The following is a 13,798-nucleotide window of genomic DNA, read 5'->3' on the forward strand; positions in this document are numbered from 1 at the left end:
GCACGTGCCTTTTTGTATATGGGGTGTAATAAAATTTAACTAAGAATATCTGGAGGCTGAGGTAAGGATCTCCTAGTTTGAGGCCAGCCTGGGAAACTTAGCAAGACTCTGCCATATTAATTAATTAATTAATTAATTAATTAAATGTTTTAAAGGTGGGGATGTAGCTCAATGGTGAGTGCTTCCGTTGCATGCAGGAGGCACTGTTAAAAAAAAAAAAGTGGAAGCTACTATAAGGAGTTGCCAAAGGATACTGAGCACCAGCAAGCGTGGCCTGGTTGGAAGTCAACACCTTTATGCACTTGGATCTGAAGCTTGAACCTTGGGGGTCAGGTGCAATCTGACCCATGTATGGCCTCACTCCTACCTTCACTAGACTCCTGTCAAACAACACAAGGCTCCTTTCTTCTCTGCCCATGGTGAAACAAAAGTCTCATTGCTTTTTTCCATTTTCCTTTTCCTGAAAGTCCTTTACAGTTTTCTTAAGGATAGTTCTAAGGAGGAAACAAAAAACTTTTTCACTTTCGATTTACCGCTGATTTGTTATATTAAGCTATATGTAGATATCCTTTTCAATTCCTAGAACTCTATAAGGTACATATCATTATGCCCATTTACAGTTGAGGATACCGGGAATTAAAGAATAAGTCACGACAGGATGGGGAGTCTGTCTTCCAAGCCCAAGCTCAAAACTTAAGACCGTTTACCTCTCAGTGCCCAACCTCTTTTGATAACACAGCAAGAGCACCCCCTTGCAAGCTTATCTACTTATCCCCAGCTTTAGATCTGAGAAACGAGACCACAGGGAAGGGAGAGAGTCTAGTAAGAAGCTAAGGAATGAAAGACAATGGATGAGAATGATCACGTAATGAAGAACTGTATTCCGTTAAAGAGTAAGGCTGTATAAGATAGACTGTTATTCATTAAGGGCTGTTGAAAATCAAGAAAATAAAACATAAGACTAAAACAGCTTTGGTAATCTCTAAATCCTGAAACACCATATGCAAACTGCCTTCAAGGAGTACTGAAAGAATGTCAATCTACCCCTGAAGACCTTTTCCTCTGGGTTGTTTTCACCATGTGAGTCTGTGTGTTCCTGTTTGTTTTTTCATTCAGCAAATATTTTCTGATTGGTTGACATATACAAGGATTTCCCTCAAATGCTGAAAGTAGAATTTGGAATCTGGTAAAGAATATAAATAAACAAAACATAATAGAATGGTGTTAAATGAAGAAAAGAAAGAGAAAAAGTGACGGGGAAAATGGACTGTAAAATAGATCAGGAAAGGCCTGAGAATACAATTTTTTTAGTAAAGACTTGCTCTACACCTAACTTCTTTGATCACATAACATTGTATTCTGCTTTAGTTTTAAAAGCAGTGTTTATACTGGCTTTTGATTCTAACTTTAAAGTTTTAATTCTATCTTTAAAACTTAATCCAATCTAGGATTCCATGGAAAAAAACAAATTAATTTTTATAAAATTTTTTAAGATGAAAAGACAGGAAAACGGTTTGTCAGCATAGAACAGATTATTTTATTTTATTTTTTTATATTTTTTTTTTGGTACTGGGGATCGAACTCGGGTCCTTGCGCTTGCGCAGCAGGCAGAGAAACCACTGAGCTAAATCCCCGGCCCAAACAGATTATTTTAAATTGCTGGTCAGGGATAAATAAAGACCTGAGCTGGGCATGGTGGTGCACACCTGTAATCCCAGCACTCAGGAGGCTGAGGCAGGAGAATTGCTGCGAGTTCGAGGCCAGCCTGGGCTACATAGTGAATTCAGGGACAGACTGAATTACAAAGGAAGACCCTGCCTCAAAAAAACAAACAAATAAATAAATAAACCTGAAAAAATATGTTTAGATGTCCTCACTTCAGATAAACAGCAGACTCTGCCAGAAACACTTACCCTAGTGCTTCCTAAATTATGCCCTCTCATATCTCCCCAACCCCAATCCTTATGCATCTGTTTTCTCCTGTCTTTTTGGGTCTCTTGTGCCACATACTTCATCTCCTTGTTCACTCTCTCTTTGCCTGTCTTCAAATATCTCCCTTTCCACTCCTATTAATCTCTTCTACCTGAACAATGTATAGATAGCAGGGGGTTATTGTTGAATATATTTAATGAATATAATTTTAAGCTCAATAAAATTTTTTAAAAGAAGAGTTATAGAATGACCTAGACTTCCACATGAAACAAACTGCTTTGTATCTCTAGGGCCTTTAGGTTTCATTTTAATGGTCACCTCAGAAATTACAACACACATCTTTAACTTAGCACAGATTTGTATTTTCACATTTCCCAGAAAATGCAAGGGCTTTAGAACACTTTAACTCTTTCTTCTCACACTCTGTTACTGTTGCAGTTAACACCGACATATATTTAAAGTTTCGCAGATGCTATTTTTATAGTCAGTATCAATTTAGTTATCCCCATGTTTATCCTTTCCATTCCATCTGGGATCACTTTCTCCCTGAGGTGCCTTTACTGTGGCTATATATGCCGGTGACAAATTCCCTCAATCTGTGTTTGCATGAAAATGTATTTTGCTTTATTTTGAAGTGTTTTTTTCCTATTTTGTTTTGTTTTTTGCCCAAGTTCAAACAGCACAAGCTGGCAATTTGTTGCTTTCACCCCTACAAAGACATCATTCCAGAGCTAGGGATGTAGGTCAGAAGTAGATGCCTGCCTAGCACAAGTGAAACCCTGGGTCCAAGTCCTAGCATGAAGAAAAAAGGAATAGGGAGAGGGGAGGAGAGGAGAGGTGATTCCCTTGTCTCTCTGCTTGCATTTTGTTCTTGCTGTTGTTTGTTTTTTGAGAAGTCAGGTTATTGTTTGTTTCTCTGAAAATAATATGCTTCTATTTTTCCTCTGCCTGCTTTTAAGATTTTTTTCTTAACATTTTCCTCAACTGCATGAATGCAGTCTGCACCAGCACAGAGAAGCCTCAAACAAAGGGAACTGGTTCTTAGCAGTTTTTCATGTATCTACAAATGGTTTTCTTGCATTTGCTCTGCTTGGGACTCCAGCTTTTTGGCTTAAGGTCTGGAAAACGTTTTGCTATTTTATTTTCAAATATTGTTTCTGCCCCATTCTCTTCTTGTGAAACTGTAATGCCCACTCTATGATCATAAGTGGTCCTGAATTCAAAATAACTTTTACAGGACACAAAAGGTTCTAACCTAACACTAGCTTTGCTTGGATTTTTAGAAGCATTCAGGGCTGGAAACTGACTGTACAGCATAATCAAACATCTTGACGGGGAATCCTTGAAACAGAATTGTTACCTCCCACCCACATCATCACACAGGGGCACACTAGGCTGTGAGGTGGTGAGACCCACATAAGCGGATAGCATCTACTCTAGCATCCACAAGCTCAAACAGGAGCTGCATCATACAGCAGTCCCTTTCTATAGCTTCTGAGCCTCCTGCCAGGGTGGGATGAGTTTGAAGAGACACCTTAAAGGAAAGCTGGAGGTCTGTTTCACCGACAAGTTTCACGCTGGTAGAAACAACGAATAGTGTAGGCCCTTGGAATATAATAAGTCCATTCATAGTCCTCTCAGTCCAGATGCAATTAATCACAGGTCATTTTCTCATAAATAATGTTGTTTGGTAGCAGAACAGAAAAGTCACATTTATTGTGGTGTATGTTTAAAGAAGCTATTTTTTAAAAGGTAAACTTAGCATAAGCCTGTAATTAACATATTCTATACAAGATCCAATAATACATGCAGTAGACATCTCACTGTATTCCAATATGTCTTATACTTTCCAACTTTTTGTTCCTCTGTGTGTCAATCTAGATATTTTCTTCAGACTTATCTTCCAGCACACTAATGCTCTTTTCAATGGAATCTAATCTGCTATTAATCCATCTGACTCGATGACAGCATTTTTCAATCCTAGATTTTCCTTTATTTTCATAGATTTTTATAGACCCCAGTCCTCTTAGACATTATCAGTTAAAATCCATGTCTATCATTTTAGTAGCTGAATCACCTACATGACTGTTCCTATTATCACAGCCCTTTCTCCTATAATGCTGAACACTGTATGAAGAACTGCAGTGGCCCTAATTGATTTTATTTTCCTCCAGGGAAGAAACATGGAAAGTAGATCATCTTAACAGTCTTAGAGTAAGCTGGCTCTAAGCAAGACTTCAACAGTGTTGCAACCAAAAACTCAAGTATTTACTTGCTAAATTAAATTTTTAACTCTGTGGGACTCAAACTCTGCTTAGCTCTTCTTTTAGCCACTTCTGTCTGCTTTGCTTCCTACATTTACCATCTTTACTAACTACTAAGTAACTCGAACAGAAAAGGTATCCCAGGGCCAGAGATTTAGCTCAGTGGTGCCACCACTTGCATTGCAAGCACAAGGTCCTCAGTTCAATCCTCGTACCAAAAAGAAGAAGAAAAGAAAAGGCATCCAAAATCTAAGACTCAGTGAAATGCACTTGTCTCTTCACTTGGGTACTGACAATTGACTTCAAAAAGATTTTGAAATTTTCTCCAGCATTTCTAGTTGTTCTTGAGTACCAAATTGATTTCATGGAAGTGCCAATGGCACTAGAAAAAAATGAATATACAATAAACAAGTACTAAAGTTAAAAAGATTATTCATGATTATATCTATTATCTATTATCATAGATTATTCATGCAAATTTTCCATACAAAGTAGAATTCTGTAATAAACTTGATAAGCACCTGGTATCTGAGGAAATGCGTCAAAACCAGAAATCTCACTGGTGAGTGGTACTAGTTGTATCACCACTACACAAATCTCCTTGATAGAATCTCATTAATTCTGGACTATAATTTACCACCTTGAAACTAAAACGAGAGGTTCCATTTGACCCACAACGATATATGCAAACCCATGTTTATAGCAGCACAGTTTGTGACAGCTAAATCTTGGAAACAGCCCACATGCCCATCAATGGATGAATGGGTAAAGAAAATGTAATTTTTATATACAATGGAGTACTACACTGCTATAATAATTTGAAACATTTTTAGGTAAATGGATGCACCTTAAGAACATAATTTTAGGGGCCGGGGATTTAGCTCAGTGGTGTCGCTGCCTGCTGCGCAAGCACGAGGACCTGAGTTCAATCCCTGGTACCAAAAAAAAAAAAAAAGAACATAATTTTAAGTGAAATAAATCAGACACACGTTTAAATATTGCATTGCTTCTCTTGTGTGAGAAACTGAAAGGATAAAAAAGGACCAAAATGAATGATATTGGAAAGCAGGAAGAAAATGTTCCAATGGCAAGGCGAATAAGGGAGGGGGAGAGAAAAGGGAAAAAGGGGAAGGAAGGGAAAAGAAAAAAGAATAGAAGGAAACAAAACTTTTGCAAATGGGGAGGAGAAGAAGGGTTGAAAGGGAGGACATGGGGAAAAAAGAAGAATCAAGATATATTATGTACTGGTACAAACTGTTCCATTCTTTATGCACCTGTGTTTGGTTTTGTTTTTACACTAAGTTCTAGATTTGATAGTTGGCTCTAGTAAATTTCGCTTTTTTTGGTTTTCACCTAGCAATCTAACCAGTCAATATAATTTTAAATTTTGTCTGTGATTTATCTATTAATATCTCAACTAGCTTTGTACTCTCCCAAAAAGAACTCTTTTTAGTATAATTATTAGAGCTGAGTCTACAACAAAGTAATTCATGGATATTTAAACAGTTAATGGCAGGATTTTCCTTTCATGATGACACTGAACTTCTTTGAGAACAGTTGCTCAACAGCAATGAACAATGCAGAGCACATTTCATCTCATCTAAAGTGTTAAAGTGAGTAAAGAACAAAATCAAATTTCTTGCTAAAATTCATTCACTGTAGGTATTATAACTGCTATATTATCTAACTGTGAATTTACAGAGCACTGAAAGGGAAACTGGTACAAATGTGAGAAAAGGGAGATTCATCATGATACTTAAAGTATCAAGTGTGAAATACAAATTATTTAAGTAAATTTTATGACAAACATCTCTCACTTTATTTTTAAATCAGTACCTCAGCCATTGTAGTTGCTACTGGCACATTATTAACAATAGTAAAAATATTTGTGCTTAAGATCTAATATGACTAAACAAAGCAAATGCACAATCTATTTTGAGAGATTAAACATGGGAGAATTAAAATCAATTCTAGAGTGCCATACAGTATCAAACATACTGAAAAAGAAAAATGAAAACAATGAATACTTATGGTATTCCCCAAGTAAAGTAAGAATTTAGAAAAAAATTATTTCATATATTTAAATTTCTAAATTCCATTATTTTAAATGACAACCACATTTACCTTATAATTTATAATTTAGAAACATGTAGAATGAGAACATACTGTTCACCATTTTAATGGTATATAAAATAGATAAAATAAAAAAGATTCTGAAAAAGCAAAATATTTTAATAAATTAGTACATTAACATTCAGAATGAGATGCACCATAGCAAGACTGCCAAATTGTTTTTAATCATTTAAAAGTCCAAAGAAAGACTAAAAAAGAATTAATACTTTAAAAATAAACTCACCGCCAAAAGAATTACATAGAAAATTTATCAGAGGCAAACACTGTCAAACATAGGACACCACTTGAGCAGGAACACTGCTCCCTTGAAGGAGTAAAGGTTTCTATTATTAGCAGAGATGAAAACTGCCTGAAATTCTTTCCTTAATAACACTACACTAAAAATAAAATGACTTATCACGTTTCAAAATAAACACATTGCTTTGCATATGCATTTTAGTCCCTTAAATAACAGATAAAAATACTGGATTTTAAAACTTTCCTATGTTGTCATCTAATTAATACACTAGACTGATTTGCTCTAAGTTCTACAATGCATTCAAAATTTTAGGAGTTTCATGCAACTCACTAGTTCCCTCTTAAAGGATTTGGGATTAGATCTTCCTGCTAGATCAAATTAAATTATCTGCTTGGCTTACAAATGAATTTCTGTACAAAATACTTTCCCTATCATCAAGGAAACCACAGGAATCTCAAAAGAAAAACTGGAGTACAAAGCAATACCAAATGCTTTCAGAAAAACTAGCACAGACCACAATATACGTGAAGAGTTTGGCATGTTTCTGTAAAACACAACAAAAACTGAAAAAGAGTAGTGCTCTGTCAGCATGGGGAGGGAAAATGTCTAACCAAGTCTTTACATAGAGAAACTACAAAAGCCTTCCTAATGTACAAGCCACACACTAAGGGAAAGTCTGGTAGAAATGCATTTTTAGCTCCGAGTGCATGCTCTAAAAGCTGGTGCTCACAGTTCCTGCTCACAGTTCTTGCTCACAGCTTTTGCCTCTTTGCTCCAAGTTTCTATGACGGCTGCCACTGGGTCTAGAACACAGCACAGCATGTGTCTGTGTATGTTAAGTGTTTATGGATATTACTCATTTGCATATTGCCTTGGAAGTTATGTATAGGCAAGTGTGACAAGTGAGCAGTGTCTACAGAATTTCAGGCTTCTGAAGACATTCATTCACACACAAAAAAGACTTTGGAAAATAGGAGAGGAGATAGTAAATATTCTTCCTTCTCATCAAATAAATTCTGATCTCTGAACTAGATTACAGATTATTCTCATAGTTCAGTTAATTATGGGTTTACGTACACAATAGGACCTAAGTACACAAGTACTTTTGAGTACCTTTTCACTTACATAACATTTTCTCATATACTTCATACTCTGAAAACACATGCTTCATAGATCAAGAGAGTTTGGGTTAAGGCCACACAGCTGGCTTATCCACATCAGGTCTTCAAATCAAATGTTCTCTACATCATAGAAAGTATCGATATATACTATCTCATGCTGCCTTTGAGGACCTACCCAGAACCCACCTACCATTTACAACGTTATTTCTAGAGGAAAATACCTTTCGAAAGTCAACTAATTACACAAATGAACAAAATCCATTCAGAAATTAAGGACTTTAAAAATTACCTAGGTCACAATCATATAAATGACACGTAAGTTAGCAATAATAGTAACAACGACAAAACTAAATAACACATCATTTATTTACCTCATTATTTTGAGAGACACAACTGATTTTTCCTCATTTGCTAATATGGTACCTTTGAACTGCGGTACACATAGATTCAACCATGTGATCAAAAATATTTGAAAAAAAATCACATTTGTACTAAACACATACAGATTTTGTTTTCCTTGTCATCATTTCCTAAACAATATAGTAAAACAACTATTTACAAAAAGCATTGACATTGGTACTAGGTACTATAAACAATCTAGAGATGATTTAAAGCATAGAAGAAGATGTACACAATTTATATGTAAATAATATGTCATTTTATGTAAGGTAACCCAGCCCTCATAAATACCAAGAAATGATAGCCAAAAAGGATATTGTGTTTTAATAAAAACATTAATAAATATAAAACAGCACAGTTGTGAAGAACTACTTTCAATCAGGCAACCAAACATTAGGCGCAGATTACTACAGCTATCTCAATGTTTGTCAGATTTGACAGCATTTCTAAATATCCTGAAACTGCTTGCTAGCTTTGCCACTTACTAGCACAGTGATCTTGAGCAAGTTACACATCTGATTATTAATTTCTTCATTTGTTAAGTGAGGTAATGCTAAACTCAGAGAATTACTCTGGGAAATAATATTAAATTAAAATCAAGTGCACATACAGTGCAGTGATTAAAAACTTAAACTGTAAAAACTTAAAACCTTAAACTGTAGCTTTTATCACTAAATTGTTACAAATGTGTTTCTCTTTTCTTCCACTCCACACTCTCATCTACATTTCAGCTCTCGGGTAATTCAAATTTCCACTAAACCAGAATGAACAATTAAATACATCCAATTTTTGGAATTGAATCTTTGAAACAAAATCAGTATAATGATAAAGTTGTGAAGGACCTTACAAGTTGTGCATTCTAGGGTTGACCTTTAGGACAGAAAGACAACGAGGCTGAGAGGGCTTAAATTGTTAGGGCCTTCACACTAGCAAGGGTCAAAAACAAATCAAGAGCAAAGAACAGTGCAACAATAGGCACCACTTTTACTTCCACCAACTGTCTAGAGTAGTCTAAAACTTCTAATTTATCATTCAGGATTTGATATTTCCAAAAAGGGCAAGTTGCTTGTTCAAAAAAACAAATGTTTTAAGTTTTCCACTTGCTTATCTTTCCTATCTCAAAAATATGTGGAGAACTAGTAAAATATTTACTTAATTTCCTAAAAGCCAAATCTGTTTCATTTGTGTAACTATGTGAAAAACAGAAAATCTAATATCCCTGGTGAAACTCTGCTGGCTAGAAAGAGGCAACTGTGGCTGTAAAGTATCCCCTGGGGAAGAAATCCTGAAGAGAATTATTTCATAAATCACATCAATCAGTCCTCACCTTGAAAATGAAAACTTTTAAATGAATTGACTTTATATCATCAATACAATTTTTTTCTACAACCAGTCTTTGTATAACACAAACAACAACTCTGGTCTAGATTTTCTATCCCTGTAGTAAGTTAAGTAAGAATTGAAGAAAGTCTGTAAGAGTTTGAAAGAGCAGTTCTACCCAAAGAGAGTGAGAAACTAATCAATTTAGGGAAAAAGAAAATAAATAATTTGAAACTGGGGATGTCCCCATGGCTTTTTATTTTTTCATTTTGATGCAGGATCTCTGTAAAGTCACTGAGTTGCCCAGGCTGGGCTCAAACCTGTGATCGTCCTGCCTCAGCCTCCCAGAGTGCTGGGATTATAGGTGCACACCACCACATCCAGTGTAGGGAAAGTTTTTAAGTATATAAAAAGCATTACTTTTACACTTTGTCAGCCCATATAATGTTTCCACCGCATTCTTCTATAGCCTTAACAATGCAACAGACCAAAGGAGAAAATTCAACATAGAACGTCTTAATGCTTTAGTTACTTTTTAACATCTATAGGTGTATTTTTTTAACAATATAACTTTTTTAAAAAAGCTAGTGCTATTAAACAAAAATTATGCTATTTTCAATAAACTGAAATCAGATCTTCAATTGGCATAGGAGTTGAGGAAAAAGCACACAAAATACTCCTCTCACCTCCATTTCCATGTTATAGCCATGTAAAATCAAATAATTTATTAATAAGCTTTTTAGTAGAAATCATACAAAATCTAACAAAATGCATGTATCTTCACATGGACAAAGATGGCCTTTAAGTTCATCTTAACCGTAGACAACTCAAAATGGGTCATAGACTTAAATATAACAGCTAAATCAGTAAAATATCATTTATAAGAAAACATAATAAACCATAAAGCTTTGAGAACTTGGGCTAGTAAAGGGTTTATAACACCAAAAGCGTAGTCCATAAAAAAAGGTAATAAATTGTACCTCACAAAAATTTAACACTTTTATACTTCAAAAGATATCAATAAGAAAATGAAAAACAGGAGAAAATACTTACAAAACATAACCAATAAAGAGCGTGTATGTATTTACAAAAGAAAATCTTTTAATTCAATTTATAATATTCTCAGTCCATTTTCTGTTCCTTGATCAGAACACCTGAGACTGGGTTAATTTATAAAAGAAAAACATTTATTTTGGCCCCTGGTCCTAAAGGCTGGGAAGTCCAAGAGTACAATGGAGCACCTGCTTAGGTGCTTCATCCCAAGACAGAAAAGCAGAAGGGCAAACTCGTGCATGCCAAGAGACAAAACCTAAAGTGCAGACTCACTTCTAACCATCTATCCTTAGGAGGAAACCATTAAGCGTTCTTCAAAACCTAACTACCTCACAAAGCCCCCATCATTCTCAGTGCAGCTACAATGGAAATCAAATATCAACATCAGTTCTGGAGGGACAAACAGTTTTCAAGCCACAGGATTAATATTAAGCAAAATTAAGTATCAACATCAAGCAAAGATATGCACAGGCATTTCACCAAAGATACTGTAGCGATGATTAATGAGTATGAGAAGATTCAACATCATTAGTCCCTGGGGAAATACAAAATTAAAGCCTCATGAGAGAGCACTTCTTACCCACTAGAATAACTAAAGTAAATCAGACAGACAATAACAAATGTTGTTTAAAAAAAAATGGAGAAGAAGGAACTTTCATGAATTGCAGGACGGACAGTAAAAGCATGCAAACATTTTAGAAAACAGTTTGGTAGTTTCTCAAAAAGTTAAACATAAAGCTATGATAGGACCTAGCATTTCTACTCCTAATATTCCTAATATCTACCCAAGATACAGGAAAACATGTCACATGTACTAATAAAAATAAATTTAAAAATACTTACAACTGAAAAAAAAGGAAAAATGTGTCCACACAAATCTGCGTGTGAATACTCACAGTGGTGCTATTTGTAATGGCCCAAAACTTAAAACAATGTCCAACTAGTAAGTATACAGACAAAATGTGCCATATCCATACAATGGATTATTCAATAATAAAAGAACAAACTAATGACACACGCTGTATCATCCAAGAACCCCAAAGCACTGTTAAATAAGTTACAAATAAGAGATTCCATACTGAATGACCACAATTATACGAACAGTTTAGAAAAATCAAACTTCTGAAGACAAACAACAGATTAACGGTTTCCTGGGACCAAGGATGGGAACGGAAAGAACTCTGAATGTGTATGAGCAATCTTACTGTGGTGTTCTACAACGATCCATAACGATGGACACAGCATTTGGTAGATACTAAAACCTTTTCAATTGTATACTTAGAATGGATAAATTTTATGATATGTAAAATATCATAATGCTGTCAATAATGCTGTTTTTAAAAATGAACATGCTTTTGTTTCACTGGTTCCTTGAATTAAGTAACTTGAGATTATAACAATTTATATAATATATATTAAAAATCAATTGTACTGATTCTTGTCTTGGACAGGAAACCACAGTCTCTCTTTGAAGAAAATCTAAGGTAGTGTTAAATTCCTCCACCTGGCTGCCCACTGGGCAGAGATTCTCCAAGAAATGGACTTCTCATAAATTTCTTCTGTTAGCTTATATTTGAAGACACCAGTGCCTGGAAGCACCTCTAAGTTGTCCTTTGACAATGGCTAATTGGCCTGGTGGCTATTCTATTCTGCATTCAGACTACAGAACTTCTAAGTCCCCAAAAAATGTTTAACACAATTTGAAAGGACATATGGTTAAATTATGTAACTTGAAGAGAGTACATTTCCATATGGCAAAGACATGGTTTGCTGAAGTAACTGAATATGTAACACACGAGTCCTCGGTAGTGATATGAAATGACAGGCAATGTTACCAACATTAGTCCAATCCCTAGTTCTACATTTGTTCTAACCATATTCTAATTATCAATTCTTCTTATAAGATCTTTCAAAGCTAATTCAGAACTTCACAGGACTTCAAAGAATTCTACAAACTTTTTAAGTCTTTGCACAAATACCACTTTGTCTGTGAGGCCTTGTCCGACTACTTTGTTAAAACCTGCTGACCTCACAAAGTCCGTGTCCTCCCATCCCTCATTCACTTTTCTCAATAGCCTGACACATCAATTTTGCATATGAATTCTGATTGTTTGTCTTCCCCTAGAAAGCAAGCTCCGTGAGAGATCTGGTTTGGTCTTTGCTATATGCACGCTGCCTTTAATGTTGCCTAGCACGTTGTGAGTGCTCACTAAGTGCTAGGCATGTGGAAGAACACAGGAGCCCGATTCTCATCTCTTCAAGTCTTCACTGAAGGTTAAAACACGAGTTTTACAAGAAAATAGAGACCTTGGAATAAAATCTCCAGGCTGTCTACTCAGTGTTCAGCGGGGGAGGGGGATGTTTCCCTTACAATTCTAGATTTCCAACAGTATTTTTAATGAGCTAGCTCGAGCTGTGGAGAGAGGACAAGTTAATTAAACCCCGTGTGACTCTCATTAACAAATAAGACAGCAAAGGAAAGTTTAATACTTAACTACTAAGTACTCTATAAAATTTCCAAAGCAGTCTGGTTTTCTGCATCCAAAATGGGATCCCATCTCCCAAGAAAGCAGACTTCGCCAGAACATGCCTTAGTGGTTCTGGATCCTCGGCCCCAAATCCTCTCACCCCAGGGAACGCTTATCCTTCCCTTCTCCGAGAAGCCTCCTAAGCCACACACCTGCCACTGCACCTACCCCGACCCGGTCGGAGGCGCTCGGGCGCCTCGCACCCTGGGCCCGGGGAGCCCACGCAGCCTCCGCGAGGAGGCGGGGACTTCCCGGCCCGGACCCGCCATCCTCCTTGACCTTGGGCGTGCAATCTCCAGGGTCCCGTCTCTACCCTCCGAGGTGAGGCAAGGCCGCGTCAGGTGCCCGCGCCGCTGCCCAGCCCGACCCTCGCCTCGCAGGGAGCGGAGGGCACGCGGCGGTGCAACTGCACCTGATCCCGCGCCCGCGCCCGCCCCCGCCCACCCTGCCACCGCCCCGCACGCCCAGACCGCCGCGCACTCAACTCTTCACTTTGCCGAAGGTGCCGACGCCCAGCGTGTCCCCCAGCACATAGTGTCCAATCTTCACCCGCCCGTCGTGCTTCTGCTTCTCAGCCATGTTCGGCGCGCAGCCTCGCTCCGCAGACCTCAGCGCACAGGCACGGCCGGCACCTACCCACAGTGCACCGGGCGCGGTGATATGGGCGGGGGCGCGGTGGGTGGGCGGGGCGCGGGAGCCCTGGGGTGGGGGGGCGTGGGGCGGGACCCGAGCGAGAGAAGTGTGGTGCCCAACCTGGAGGTGAGGGAGAGCGGGGCGGAACCGGTGGGCAGGTCTGGGCGGGTCTGGGCG

General features: G+C 37.4%; 1 protein-coding gene across 4 annotated transcripts in view; it reads right to left on the minus strand.

Moving 5' to 3' along the window:
- The window catches only part of Prkaa2 (protein kinase AMP-activated catalytic subunit alpha 2), a 52,433-nt gene extending 38,687 nt beyond the window's left edge, over positions 1-13,746 (minus strand). The window contains exon 1 of one of the 4 annotated variants that reach the window (XM_004869629.3): positions 13,474-13,746. In XM_004869629.3, coding sequence (XP_004869686.1) covers positions 13,474-13,567 — 94 coding nt within the window. In that variant the 5' untranslated portion in view covers positions 13,568-13,746. Of the gene's footprint in view, positions 1-367; positions 1,449-6,552; positions 10,386-13,473 lie in introns of those variants that run through there. The other 3 variants (XM_021248227.2, XM_087214482.1, XM_021248228.2) reach the window with 3 other exon arrangements.
- Between the last annotated feature and the right edge of the window lie 52 nt (positions 13,747-13,798).

This window comes from Heterocephalus glaber, unplaced genomic scaffold (genome assembly GCF_053883595.1).
Source record: "Heterocephalus glaber isolate CG9 unplaced genomic scaffold, H.glaber_assembly_v1.0 deba00001447, whole genome shotgun sequence".
Lineage (NCBI taxonomy): Eukaryota > Metazoa > Chordata > Mammalia > Rodentia > Bathyergidae > Heterocephalus > Heterocephalus glaber.